The following is a 15,280-nucleotide window of genomic DNA, read 5'->3' as shown; positions in this document are numbered from 1 at the left end:
TTCAACTAACCGCTGTGGTAGGAGCTGTCATTCTTCTGAAAAGTTGAACTTAAATCGAATATCGGTAACACATGGGTCACCAACAGTTTTGCCTGGTCTAAAGCTCTTAAGGAATAGGTGAGCCTCAAAAATTTTAAAATATGAGTGGTCCAAATGGACTATGGGAAAAGAGTCTTATGGGGGGTTTTAATGGAGTAAAATAAGGGTTTCCCATTCTTCCCCCGAAACATAAAATTTTGCAATTACTTTCCAATCCATTTTGTAGCTAGAGCTCAAAAACAAACAATTTAGTATGTTTAAGCGTTTCTGTATGCCTAATGGTTACGGACAAATTTCCAAGTAGTTAATTTAAAATTTCTATGTTATTCTAAAGGAGAATAAATAAACTGTTGTAGCTTGCTTGTCTATAGACCACCTAATGAACCATGTTTGTCACCGCGGTGGGAGCGAATTTTAAAAAATCGCTCATTATGTCATCAAATGTGCCAAGTCACACCGCACTACACGCACCCGCGTGGATTTTTTCCCTCTAGTTTGCTTAGCAGGCTTCGGTTTAGTTGACCAGGCAGCCTCGATGTACACTGAGTTGTGGTTGCTCCACATTCATCCTACAATTTAAGGTTATTTGTTAGTTTACAGACATTTTGTTATTGAACATAAATGTGCACAATCAATGTTTCATGTTGATATTGTTCTAGTTTTTGTTAATGTACCTAATTATGTATTAAAGATAGGATTATCTAAAGGTTCAAGGGATTCTTTAGGATGGTAAAATAGGTGATCTTCTTTGCCAGGGGCCCATCAGGCATACCTAACTACCCAGAAGAGGGGAGGAGGGCCACGGATTAAGAAACCCAAGAGTGGACAACATAAATGTGATTCTAATAGTGTTTGTGTTTCTTTGTTATTTTAGATTGCTTTTCCTATTTCCTTCAAATAATTGTTCATTTCTTTGTAAATATGATCATTTCCAGATTTCAGGGCTTCTTGTAGGTTGTTTCTATACTTCCTATATGTTTCTTTAAGATGTTTATCTCTGAAATAATTATAATTTGGGCAGTCCCAAAATAGATGCTGCAATGATTCATCTTCTCCTTGAGTGCATTCCAAGCAAAGTTGGGTAAAGTACATGTTCTTGGAATGGAGATATTATTCACTCTAGCATGGCCTAGTCTAAGTTTACATATATTCGTTATTTCCACCCTGTTGAGTTTTGATTGTGTGAACCATGGTTTTGTTGGCAATCTTTCCTGTACATGTTTATGCCATATCCCTTTAGTGGATTGTAAAATTACATCATTGTAGAATTCTCTATGGACTTTCTTTCTAAATTTCTTGGGGGATGTGTGACCCGCGTGGATTCTTTGAGACAACCGCGGCAGGAGTTTTGTCTAGCGCATGCGCAAAGGTGCATCTCGAATGTCCTTTATTTTATATTAATGCTTAAAAGTTCAATATAGTTTGATATAGTTTAAAATTGAATTTAATATGTTTCTTTTGTTTGATTAAGTGAAGTATAGTTTTTTGTATTATTGCTTCACTACTATGTAATCAATTGTATACGTGATATGTTTATCCCCAGAAATAAAATCATGATTGTTTACCATGCAAAAATAATGTTTACGGTGCAAATTTAATGTTTCCTATCAAATTTTTATATTGTCGACGTAAACAAAATTTTTTTAAATTGTTTCATCAACTGTTTCAATATGCAACAACCAACACTGTACAGTCAATGTAAACTTGATATTTTAATAGAAGGCTTAGAAAAAAACCTGCTACTCTAAAACTGCTAAACTGCTGCTAAACTGTTAGATTTCGGCTCATTAGTTTTAAAATTTTCTTACGTTTTTATTTAAAAAGTGATTGGCAGCGAAAAATAACAATCAAAAAACTGAAAGTGGGTAATTTATCCTCAACTACTGTATATTGAAAATTCGTTCACGAACATAAGTTCTAAATAAAAATACAATTATTAAAAATCTATATAATTAATACGCTACATGAAACTTTGTCGGTTGAACTCCTCCGCAATTTCTTAACCGAATTTATCCATTGACGTCTCATTGGAAAGAGCGTGTCGCGTAGATTTGCAAACTGGCCTTACATTTTTGAAAAAGTCCCTTGGGCTCTGTCCCAGTGGCTTTGAAAGTTCCCATGTTATCCTTATGAAGAACATAATTGTTTACATTTTGATCAGCTGTATAATTTAATTGCTGTTATTTATATTTAAATTCAATGAAACGCATCGAGTACATTTATTTACTATTTGAGTTTGTGTAAACATAACCCCCAAGACGGATCGTGTTGGTATGGTTGTATCTTAAATTTGTGTATTTATCGTTGTTTTGTGTCGCTATGAAGGATCGTATTAGCATGATTGTAGCTTTAATTTGTGCATTTATCGTTGTTTTGTGTAGCTATAATTTGTTTATTTGTTGTTTTTTTCTCTTTTAAATGCCTCCGACGCGACGACAACGAAACATAGACAGGAGGCGTAATCGTGATAACGAACGACCGCAGCTACAGAACAGTGGCGCGTATTAGCTATACTCCTTTTATCTATGGTATTAGGCAGTCAGCACCTGACCCTGGACAATCTCAACTATTAGGTTACAAATGCGCCCTGACACTACCCCAAAACGACTCTTCGTTCTCAATTGGCCCTCTATCAATGAGCTGTGTTGCCTGTACAGCGAGGCATTTTGAGAAGGAGAAAACCGGCCGGAATGCTTTAGGTTGATCAATAACGAAGATAAACATGGACAACCTTATATGGGTATAAGTCAGGAAATGTTTGTAGAAAACATGTAAAAGCAATTCCAGGTTATGAAATATGATACAATATTTACAGGAAATGTTGATTACTGTTATATAAATCGTGAGTACCTATCTTTTTTGTTACACGCTGGTAATCTTTGAGTTGACTCTTTTAAACTCATTGTAAATATGACTGTTATTCGTTTTGAAATCACTCCTGTAATACTTTGCAATTGCTCGAATTCGAGCAACATGTACACTAGTAATAATAATTACAGTTCACTTTTCAATGTACTACCAAATAAATAGGCATAAACTATGCTTCTTAAGCACTTTACTACTTAAAGAAAAAACAACGAAACAAAAAAAAAAACAAAAATTTACATTGCTTACTAAATATGTAAGATGTTTTTCTTATGTAAAACGAATTGTAATGAAACCACCTCAAAACTCCCGCCACGGACGCGGTACTTTTGGTGTGACGAGGCTCGTGGTAAAACCTTAGATAAAAGGAGTAGACATGGTAAAACGTCCGTGCGTGGTACTCCCGCGGCGGGATCGGCGGATGCCGGAGTGGCATGGCCTGGCCTTTACTATTTCTTGGCCACCTGCACCATGTTAGTTTGTCGGAGGCTACCCCTAGTAACAGGGTGACATGACGAGCTAGGGATCATTGCTTACGTGCACATTTTGCAGTATATTGCTTACATATAGAAATAGTCAACTCTGGCGCTGTGGCTGTCGGGTGTTGCACCAATCCGTCCGTCGCTAGTCTTGGAAAAGCGTATGAAAATGTATGGGACATAAGAAGACTAGGAGATAAAGTTCTTACTACATCCTATCACCCTGAGCCCTGAAGCATATGTAGTCAAAAGTGATTAGGAGGACAGGTTTAGTAGGAGTCATCATAGTGGAATAAAGTTTCTACTTAGTCCTGTCACCGTGATACTGTTCTCATAAGGCACCTCTGCTGACTCATTCCGCTCCAGTAACGGTAGGCATAAACAATGCTTGTTTCTCATTTCCTGCTAGCTTCCTCAGGTTATGAGCACCATTTTACTAGATATAAGGTCAGTTTTCACAGCTTAAAGAGTAGTTTTGTTTGTAGTTTTCACCAAACCGTTTAGTCATCTCAGTGAACTGATGCGTGTGGGGCGTCGACAAAGAGAGCGTGCGGGTAGCGCCTCTCGGTTCTCTAATAGTTTGATTCAAATGTTGAGATTTTCGTTTTACTACTACTGTACAATCTGTTTTCAAGCTGAACAGTGAACTACAAAAAATATCATTTATGATGGAATGGCCTCTGGATCGTTTATTATAAGCGGTTTAATGCACTGGTACCAAAGAGGCGTTAAATATCTTCTGGTCCCAGTGCCAAATGTTTTATTTCGTGTTATGTGTTACTTATTTAGTAAACTTTTACGAACTTCACCACGAGGAATATTTAAATGAAGACTACTTAACATTCTTTCGACCTGATGATGTGCTCCTTTCGAAGCATGAAACAGCTGTAGTCATAACAAACTACAACAGATCGTATCGAACTACTATATAATTATTATTTTATGGATCCCAAACATTTTGGAAATACACGTCTTGACATTAAACAGAACCAGCTGTCCACCATTTGTTTGCGATAAAAACCTCTTTATTTACTAGGCGATGTGGGAAATTCTCTAAAATGCGTTACAGTGTTATTTGGGGTTATATGTAAGTATATTGTAAGTTAAGTAATAAGTATTATATTGTTAGTTTCACTTTCACCGCTTATATGTAATGACTGAGAAATATCTGTATTTTTCACATTTTACTACATAGTTAAATTTTTATTGTCATTCTTTCAAATATTGAGATTCTATATAATCTGTCTAAAAAATCTAACATAGCATTTTAAAAAGGTTGCAGAATGACTATATTACTTTGTAGTTAATACTCGTCTGTTTGAATATATTAGGTGTTTTAATTGTTTGTGTTTGAAGAAGGTCGCATCTGGTGCGACTCCTTGACGTCCGTTTCAAGGTTCTACGAGGTCTTTATCACGTAGGCTACCCTTGACCCTACCTGGGTCACTCACGTGGAAAACTTAATCATTTCTTTATCAAGAGTCCAGGAGAAACCAGGAAGCAGGGCACGTGATTTTTTGACTAGTGAAGTAAAATCCTGACCACGCACGTCCTGCCAACTGACATTCTAGGACTCATTCGGGCAAATATTGCAATTTGTACTACCTCATGTTTTCCTGTTACAGTCCACCCTCTCTTAAACTCTTAGACTGAAACTTGCCCTTACATGGCCAAGTCTAGGTCGGTGAAAACGGCGATTTAAATACTTGAAATAGTCTGTGAGTTGTAAATCTTTTTAGAGAATTCCCCTACAGGGAAGTAGCTATTACCGTAGATCTCATGGTAGGACCTAGACCCGGGGCCGATTTATTTTTCATTTTATGTCCCCAGAGGTCAACAGCACTAGGCCTATTCGTTGGAATCTTTATATATGTAAATCTCATCCGTAATTAAGATAACTCGATTACTTTTGGTCAGATTTTTATGAAATTTGGCATAAACGTCTCGGAAGGCATAAACATGAATGAAGTCGTTAACTAGAACGATCTGACAAGGGATAGGGTGTTGTGGGGTTTTGAAATGTTCAAATTTGATTTTTTAATACTTTTACCTTTTTACAAGATAAAAATGCTCAATATGCAACTACTGTGTAGAGCTAAAAACAAATAATTTTGTATACTGAACCATTGTACAATTGATGGTTACGGAGAAAACTCCATTAACCGTCCCTTAAAAAATTCTTATGGAAAAAATTTCTGTAATTGCTTCTTTATGCATATTATATATTTTATAATAATTTGGCATATTTCTTTATTTCACCTTGTACTATTAACAGTTGATCAAAACTCATTTGATCTCCCCCCCCCTTAGCAGCAAACAAGTACTCATCACATTGATGTTATTAGAATGGGGAATAAATTAAAAATGTTCATGCAAGTAGGAGTAGAAGCAATCTATTAATTGGTCTAGGAATTATTTTTATATAAACCAGAGTGAATGAGTTATTTATGTAAATAGACAATTTTCTGCAAGAAAGGAGATAACAGTTTATTTTTCATCACTCCGTACCGAAGGTAGCTAATTTCGATAGCAGCTGATATCAAAGATTAGTATATTTACTAGGACCGAAAGTGGAATCTTCCGGCACGCTCAAGTTTTTGTGTGAGGCGAAGCCAAACACTTGAAACCCCAATTTTACGTACGACGCGAATCCGAGGACGAGAATAATGGAGGAAGTGCTGGAAAATAACTTTCGGTACGAGTAATGAACGATAATTTTAATAACAACCCAAAAATAGACAAACTCAAAATAACAGACCTCAGTAATATTACAACTATTTTATTTCTCAATTAAATTTGTTTAGACATCAAAATAAAATAAAATCTTCTAATAGGGAACCTACGTATATTTTTGAATAATTTTTAATACATAAAAAATTAATATTCTTAAGAGAACCTACGTATATTTCTCAATAAATCTTTTAAACATCAAAATATATTTGAGGCTTGTACCTAAAATTTTCTATGTACTCGTGTCGTTAACAATATTTACGCGAGTTGCGTATACTACTTTACCTACGACAGTGTTTTACTTCACTACTCATTACTTCTAAGAGAGGTCATGTTTTCGTTTATAACCTCTTATTTCCACTGACAGTGATGTAACGAAACGTTGTACCAAACGCAAATTACACCACTCAACAATAAAGTGGCCTGAACAGCTGATTAGTTGAAGTTGGAATCATTAAAATTTTTACTTCTTCTCTCCCAATCCGTGAACCTCGACCCTTGAGTATAACTATGCTGTTATGAAAACAAACAATGCTGTTATGTGAAACTTTTCAATTCTTAGAACTGAACTGAAACGGCTACTTAAAAAACGGTCGTAGGTAAAAATAATAAAACAACTTTTAACGATATTATACATCGATGCATGCAGCTGTTTCAAATCATTAAATTAAACCGTAACAAAACACTAGCTCGCGTAGTGAGTAGATGGATAACTAATCGAGAGCGAGGGAAAGTAAATTTAGCACGAGGGAAATCAGCTGATAGATTTTCCCTCGCCCTAAATTAGAGCTTGGGAAACGACTACTTTCATTGATGTCAGCTGTTATCGAAAATACTAAAAACGATCAGCTGATTTTCCCTCTCTAAATAAATTTACTTTCCCTAGCTCACGATTAATTCTCCATTTACCCACTACGCGCGCTTGTGTTTTGTCACGATTTATTTTAATGATTAAAATCAGCTGATTTAATTGTTGCACGATCTAGTATACAGAAAAAGGAAATAACTTGTTTTTTCTGTGTTTTTATCATAGTGCGTGTTTGAAATTGTTAAATATATACCAACATTCCTGATGATTTCACGGAAAAAGCTTCAGAGACTAACTCAATTAAAAGTGTGTTTTCAACAAATTATTAAATTTACACTAATATAAGAAGATCTTGTGGATGGTTAAAGAACTGAGCTGAACAATATTTAATTTAGTTAGGGTTCACAACTAGTTGTTACGTTTTGAGTTGTATCTGGTCTTAAGGCTGCAGATATCACTTTCAGAAGACGCACAACCATAACTACCCAGCTCACATGCTGTGTTGACTGTTTTGTATAGCGTGCTTTAACTACTCGAATTTTCAAATATATTTTCAAACACAGACGAAAAGATAAACTAATCTTGAAACATATCATTGTACCTGACAAAATAAAGTCCGGTAGGAAAACCACCGCAGAGTCGTTCACAAAGTAAAGTGGTAGAAATATTCGATCAATTAAATGAATCTGCACATGATAATAAGATGAGCGATTGGCGGACTAGGGAATCGGCGAGGTTATCCCTCTATTACGAGATGTTATCTAAATAATAGCCTTTAACCGGCACCGACCGCGTTAATCTGTGGTTATACTCTTCCCCCTGCACGTATAAATCACCTGTTAATCCAAGGTCAAACTAACCCGTTATTTCCATTCTCGCCGAGCACTTAATACTCAAACCGAGACACTGATGCTTTCTTGAATGAAAAGCGTAGTTTCTTGCATACGGAATTGAGCGTGGTGTCCGTCAGAGTACGAGGCTTTATTTTAAATTAGTATGTGATAGAATGATACCACGAATACTAGAAAAATACCGGTATAGATCATAAACATAAACAAAATAAATGACGTTGTTGGCCCGATTCCTATACTTAATAGCATTGAACATATTATGTTTTGGCAGTTCCATTTAAGTAATGTTAAATAATGTTAATTTTCGGGCCAAAAACGTAATTTGTTTATGTTTATGGTCCATGCCGTTATATTTCTAGTAATCGTGAATGATACAATTGCTTCAATAGCTTTTCGTATTCCTTATATAATAGGCATGCATGTGTCTTGAAAACCTTTTTTCTCAGCTCCTATGCATAGCAGGGAAAATCTACGCATACTGCTAGAAAGATATTTACCTGTAGGTAGACGTAAAGAATTCCTTTAAAAATTGAGATAGGTTAAAAACAAGTACAAAAAAGAATTTAAAATAAAAAAACTAACATGGGGATTATGGGTTTCCATGCTGGTGACGAAATAACAACGAAATACAAACAGAAAATCAAAACCAATGGAATAAACTCCAATCACGTGTTTTATTTATCGCTCGGGGTGAAAATTGAGAAGTTTGCACAATACATATTTTTGGTCGAGTTTTCCACCACGGGGTGACCTCTAGTACTCATACAAACCAAATGGGTGTCTTTCTGTATGTTGTATTTTCTCGCATAATCGCAAGCACTACTAAAACACATGGTTAAACTACACAAGTATGTAATGGAACCAGGTAAAATATAGGCAATTGTTATCGTTATGATTACTATCACTAATTTTGTGACTAATTATGGTAGAAAGGTACGAAGTTGAAGCCTTTGAATGTAAGATTAGTGTACAATCGGGTGAGATCATCTATGTCGCTTTACTGACTATCGGCTGTTTCTTAGCTAGAACTCAAAGTTCAATGCACAAGGACGATCGGGCTCAGTTTTTAAACATAAAATATTTCAGGATCGGATTTAGGCCTACACATTTTGTTAAATCTCTCAAAGTTACCAGCTACATTCCAATTTTGAAGGGGGGCTTTTGGAAGTAAATATTGGCTGGTATCCGTAGAGACAAAAATATAAACTGCAATGGAAGCGTAAATATGATCTTCGCCTCACTTTTTTAGGATTGTATACAACACGAAATCGTCCATGGCATCAAATATATGTGATTTCGTTTTGTGTGTGTGTGCTTGTATGTGTTTTGACGAGTCCTGGACATCACTGCAAAAGGTGAGTGAAGCCCACAATAATCTTCGTGAATATATATCACCTCGCCTAAAAGCATGTCTTCCAGAAACAGAAAGGCATAATGTTGGACAGAGCACGTCTCACACTTTCATACCGTGACCCCTTTTGGATCTTTGAGTAGGTTATTTTTTGGAGTGGCAAATAAGCTAAGTAAGTGTAAATACAAGTAGCAGACAGTCACCCATCATTTTCCATTCTTTTAGTTATCGGTTCAATATTCTGATTGTTTAGGTTAATTTCAGTTGGGTATGTTGTGTGTTTATTATTTGCTACTACAGGGTTATTACAAATGATGTTCCTGATTTTGATTATAAATATTACTGGGTTAATTTGTTTCAAGACTATTTTAATTGGTACCATTGGAAAGAAAAACTCATAAAGTTTTTCATTTACATTGGTTTGGGTGCATATTAGCTGTTTGTCAAGTCAATTGTTGTAAGTGTTGTGTAAAGGCTGAATTTGAAGGCAGGAAAGCTTTTTGCCAGTTGGAATATTACATTAACCAATCTGTTATTAGTGTGCAACGACACTTAAGAACCAGGTTTAACGATTATCCTCCTAGTAACCACTATATTGGCAAGTGTCACTTGAAATTTAAGAGAAATGGCTGCATTTGAATGTTACCTGTAGTAGGGTTGAACCAATGTGCTGCCTGAGATATGGAACGAGCTCGGTGGTCCGAATAATGACACACCCCTGAACTGGCCTACAAGATCTCCGGACATCACCCCCTGATTTTTTTCTTGTGGGGATACATCAAAGATAAGGCGTACACATCACCATTATCAAGCATACTTGAGATCCAGCAACGAATTACCAAAGCTATCGAAACAATAGACCTAGACACACTTTTCAAAGTCTAGCAAGAGCTTGACTACTTTATTGAAATATGTCGTACTACAAGACGTATCGAGCATTTACAGTTCTGTGTATCTGTGTCAAAACTTTTTGAGTTTTTCAAAAGTTGTAACCATTTTATTTCTTTTTATAACAAATAAAACTATATTTCATGTATGTATGAAATCATGAACATCATTTGTAATAACCCTGTATATTTATTTGCTACTGTTATTTTCATATCAACCAGCAGATACATAAACCACGATTGTAGGGGCGGTGTTAAACACCCCCACCCCCTTATGTTGTGTGAAAGTTCACAGAAGCGGTAACATCATGGACCTTAAACTGTAAAATATTCAGTTTAGTTCAGAAAAAAACTGCTATTTTCCCGTAATATTGAATATGAATTCAAACGGTTGTGTAGCTGAAATTACACTAGGCATAAGAACCATTTAAAACATTATTCAAGAGTCAGGCTAAGAGTCAGAATGAATTTTTAAATGTAAGCATTGGTTGATATGGATATAAAATAAAAGGTCTTTGTTAGTAAAATACAACGCTGCAAACCCAAACTCAAATGGACAACCATCTTAACGGCAGCCGTTCAAGGATTACTTGGAACTTTTAATTCATTGAACTAGTGTAACTTTTTATTAAGTTGTTATTTTGAGCTCAAGTTTGTGGCATTGTTTTCGTATAAAGGCAACTGTTGAGGAGAGTTATTGTATATATTTCTGATTGTGTGTTTCATTACGTTATTTTATTAGCTAATTATTATAAATGCTATATTTCATATGTAGTTTTAACTTAGAGTTGTGAAGTAGCAAACGCGCATTCTCTTAGGGCAGTTGTCGGCTTTTAGCGCCGGTAACAGAGTAATAAACCATCGTCCTTCTGCGAAAGGACAGGCCCTTCCTCACCACTTTTAGAAAGTTGCAACCCCATTCGAGGGTGAGGAAGGTGTCTTTTATTCAGTCATAGTCAGTGTCTCAACTAGCATCGCATTGTCAAGTTCGTTTCGTAGTTTTCGTATAGGACGTGTGAGGCAGACCCCTCCACGTATTTCATTAGTCTTTATTCGCATTCAATAGTACATTCGCGTTAGTTTTTCGTTATAGCATTAGTCAATCATTTATACAGTCCACTTAATATTCATTTCACATCAATAAATTCATAGTTCGTTTTTAAAGTGTTAGTTCTTTATTATTTACCAAAACATTGGCGCAACACGCGCCGCAACATGGTCCTTCGAGCCGGATTATTTATCAGTGATCGCGTGGAACAATCGTAACGTACGCATAGTTTCGTCGTCGGAACGTGTCGAACCGTCGCGACTTCAGTGCCGTCTTCAGTTCGTCTTCAAGTGCCTCAGTGACTAGTGACTTAGTGTCCAGTGATTGGATTAACACAGATGCAGCACCGTAAGTCATTATCAACCTCATCACGTTCAGCTTCAAACAGCATTCATCCTTTTACAAGCCTCTTTGCACACAAAGAATATGACAGAACAGCAATTAAAAACATTATGCCAAAAGCGAGGACAGACCAAAGCCAAGCTTACTAGATTCAAAAAGTATGTAGATTCAATAGTAGATAATGACGTGTCACAATTAAAAAGTAGACTAGCCCTATTTCAACCTCTTGTACAAGAATTTGAACACATACAAGGAGACATAGAACTTCTTGATACTGAATCAGATCACGAAGCTGAAAGGGAATCGTTTGAAAACATTTATTTTGAATTGATTGCCCAAGCTGAAGCTCTCCTCACTGACAACCAACCAATTTCAACCCCATCTAGCTCTGTAGTTTCTAATAACTCATCAATCAGTGTCAAATTGCCTACTATAAAACTCCCTACATTTGGTGGGAAGTACGAGGAGTGGACTTCGTTCCAAGAAATATTTCATTCTCTCGTCCATGACAACACGTCACTAACAGACACACAAAAGTTTCATTACCTCAAAACATCACTTCACGGTCCAGCTATCAGCGTCATAGAATCCTTAGAAGTTACCTCAGTAAACTACACGACTGCTTGGTCCCTACTTAAGGAACGATTTGAAAACAAAAGAATACTCATAAACAACCACATAGCTGCTTTACACAATATTAACAAAATTGAAAAGGAATCAGAAATAGCTTTAAGATCATTGATAGATACTGTAAACAAGCATTTACGTGCTCTAGAAAACCTAGGACAACCAGTGCAAAGTTGGGATACTTTGTTGATATTTACATTGACCAAGAAGCTAGACCACCCTACTATTAGACTTTGGGAGAGCCACATTGTATCGTCAGATGTACCAACATTCTCAAATTTCATCACATTCCTAAAATCTAGATGTCAAACATTAGAAGCAATCGACTTGAATCATAGCGATCAATCAACTAGTCCATATAGTCCTAGCAACAAAAGTCTACATCACAATAGACATAACATCATAAGCAATAGTCATAGTAAGCAATCAAGTGGTAGTCCACATAGTAATAGCAACCAAACGCTACCTCACTTCAGACATCACACTACTCTAGTTACCAGCAGCAGTAGTGTAACATGTCCATATTGCAATGGAAATCACAAGATATTTCAATGTAATCAGTTCAAGTCACTGAAGCCCACAGACCGGTATTCCAGTATCAAGAACCTAGGTATGTGCATAAACTGCTTCTCACAATCACACAAAATTAAAGACTGTCAAGCTGGAGCCTGCAAAGTGTGTAACGATAAACACAACACAATGTTACATTTTGACTTGGACACTGATAATCCTCACATCATCGACCAATCTACAGAAGAACAACCAAACAATCATAGTACATCTTTCATGACAACAACACTTGCATCTCACTGTAACAACCTTCAAGTAGTACTACCCACTGCATTGGTCGACGTAGAAGATTATCAAGGCAACAAGCACCAATGCAGAGTACTGTTAGATTCAGCTTCACAATCTAACTTTATAACAGAAAACATGGCAGATAAGTTGAGATTGCAGAAACACAAAACGTCTACCATCGTAAGTGGGATCAGTGAACAACAGGCAAACACTTCTAGCTCTGTCGTCTGCAAACTTCATTCTCAACACACAGCTTACAAGACTTCAATAGACTGCCTAGTCATTCCAAAAATCACCCATCACCTACCACGTATAGAGATGAACACGGACAACTGGCAGATACCACCATCATTAAACTTAGCAGACTTTCGATTCAACACACCTGGTCCGATCGACATGCTTATCGGGGCCGAACTATTTTTCCATCTCTTGAACATGGGACAAATGAGGCTGCACCAAAATGGACCACTTCTTCAGAAGACATCTCTTGGATGGGTCGCTTCTGGGGAAGTTAAAACAAATCACAGTCCAACTCTACGTTCACACTGTCACCTCACCGTCAGCAACTACGGAGATATGTCTACACCTCATTCTGTCAACGCTACCAACTTAGGGAGATCAGATGTCCCCAACTTCCATCCTAATCAGCGGGCGATCATCAGAGATGACAACCAACACTTCACAAGTGGGAAACTGCGAGGTCCATTGACGTCCATCTCCAAGCCCAAAGCAAGGTCATGGTGGCCACAGTCAAGACAGCAACAGTGTCATCAAAATAGCTGTCAGCCACCACCTCACCATCACCATTGATCCTAGTGATATTGTGTCATGTGTCAACCAAAATGGCCAATCATAGTGAAAGTGAGCGATCAGTGTTGCACTTCATGTATATAGTGTAGCAATATTTCATGGTAGTCTAGTTATAATCGTTTAGTCGTCTTATTTATGATTTCAATTTAATTCATTACATATTCATGTATTAACAACACAGCTTAAGTTAGGGTTTATATCACGTTATAATGTAAAATATCAATTTTTGCAATTATGTATTCATTGGTCAATATTGGATGATTTGGATATCAATCAATCGTGTTTAGGATTAGTTAAACAATGTAGTCATTTTTAATATTTGTGTAAATGTGTACTTTCGCTCAAGTAATTTGTTCAACAAATTGTTGCATTTCTGTTATTAGTTTGTTTCATAATCAATGAATGTGTATAGTCATTTTAGTAATTCAATTTGAGCCTTTAGTATGAGTTTCATTTTTTGTTAATTGTAACATCAAACTGCTTTAATTTCACTTGATGATCATTTTATAAATCGTATGTTTGTATAGCGTTTTACACATTATGTCATATTATTATAGATTCATTAGTCTTAGTCTATAGTAATTGATTGATTAGTCTCCCCTTATAGTCAACATTCAAGGTTTTTATTTGCGTATCATCGCAATTGCCATTTTCATCGAATTGTTTGTAATTGCCCTTGTACTGTAATATATCAATTTTATTGCATTTAGGTTATAATCATTCAATATTTAAATAGTTGAAAGCATTCCCACTTTCAAGGGGGGAGAATGTTGAGGAGAGTTATTGTATATATTTCTGATTGTGTGTTTCATTACGTTATTTTATTAGCTAATTATTATAAATGCTATATTTCATATGTAGTTTTAACTTAGAGTTGTGAAGTAGTAAACGCGCATTCTCTTAGGGCAGTTGTCGGCTTTTAGCGCCGGTAACAGAGTAATAAACCATCGTCCTTCTGCGAAAGGACAGGCCCTTCCTCACCACTTTTAGAAAGTTGCAACCCCATTCGAGGGTGAGGAAGGTGTCTTTTATTCAGTCATAGTCAGTGTCTCAACTAGCATCGCATTGTCAAGTTCGTTTCGTAGTTTTCGTATAGGACGTGTGAGGCAGACCCCTCCACGTATTTCATTAGTCTTTATTCGCATTCAATAGTACATTCGCGTTAGTTTTTCGTTATAGCATTAGTCAATCATTTATACAGTCCACTTAATATTCATTTCACATCAATAAATTCATAGTTCGTTTTTAAAGTGTTAGTTCTTTATTATTTACCAAAACATTGGCGCAACACGCGCCGCAACAGCAACTAATTTCATATTCTAGCGGGTGCCTCCATGAGGAGGTAGTGTATCACTGAATGTTTTAAATAGATTGTTGTCCAGTGGAGTGACTTTGTATCAAGTTTTGTAGCTTTATTGTTGCAGCGTGTGATGCACCAATGTTTTGGTAATAATAACAAATAACATTTTGAAAATGAACTATGATCTTATTTATGTAGAAATGAACAAATGATATTAGTGGACTGTATAATTGATAGTGTGATGAATGAATTGCTATATCGAAACTAATGCGGTTTTTAAACTAAATGCAAAATTACGTGGAGGGATCTGCCTGATATGAAGCTTTGCGAGAACAGTGTTTCTCG

The 15,280-nt window shown here is 36.2% G+C and overlaps 2 protein-coding genes across 3 annotated transcripts in view; both read left to right on the top strand.

The window, feature by feature from the left end:
* LOC128998768 (serine/threonine-protein kinase SRPK-like) overlaps window positions 1-15,280 on the top strand; it is a 133,172-nt gene that overhangs the window by 22,838 nt on the left and 95,054 nt on the right. The window lies entirely within an intron of this gene.
* Window positions 11,485-13,635, top strand: LOC128998842 (uncharacterized). The gene has a single exon (XM_054425199.1). It carries the CDS (start codon window positions 11,485-11,487, stop codon window positions 13,633-13,635), a length of 2,151 nt encoding a protein of 716 aa, XP_054281174.1.

Source organism: Macrosteles quadrilineatus, unplaced genomic scaffold, assembly GCF_028750875.1.
Source record: "Macrosteles quadrilineatus isolate MER2022 unplaced genomic scaffold, UCM_ALF_1.0 Scaffold_7__1_contigs__length_78375512, whole genome shotgun sequence".
Lineage (NCBI taxonomy): Eukaryota > Metazoa > Arthropoda > Insecta > Hemiptera > Cicadellidae > Macrosteles > Macrosteles quadrilineatus.
This window is presented reverse-complemented; position numbering and strand designations above follow the sequence as displayed.

What these genes read in the sequence shown, in the direction of transcription:
- LOC128998842 (XM_054425199.1), top strand. Translation starts at nt 11,485, where the DNA reads ATGACAGAACAGCAATTAAAAACATTATGCCAAAAGCGAGGACAGACC.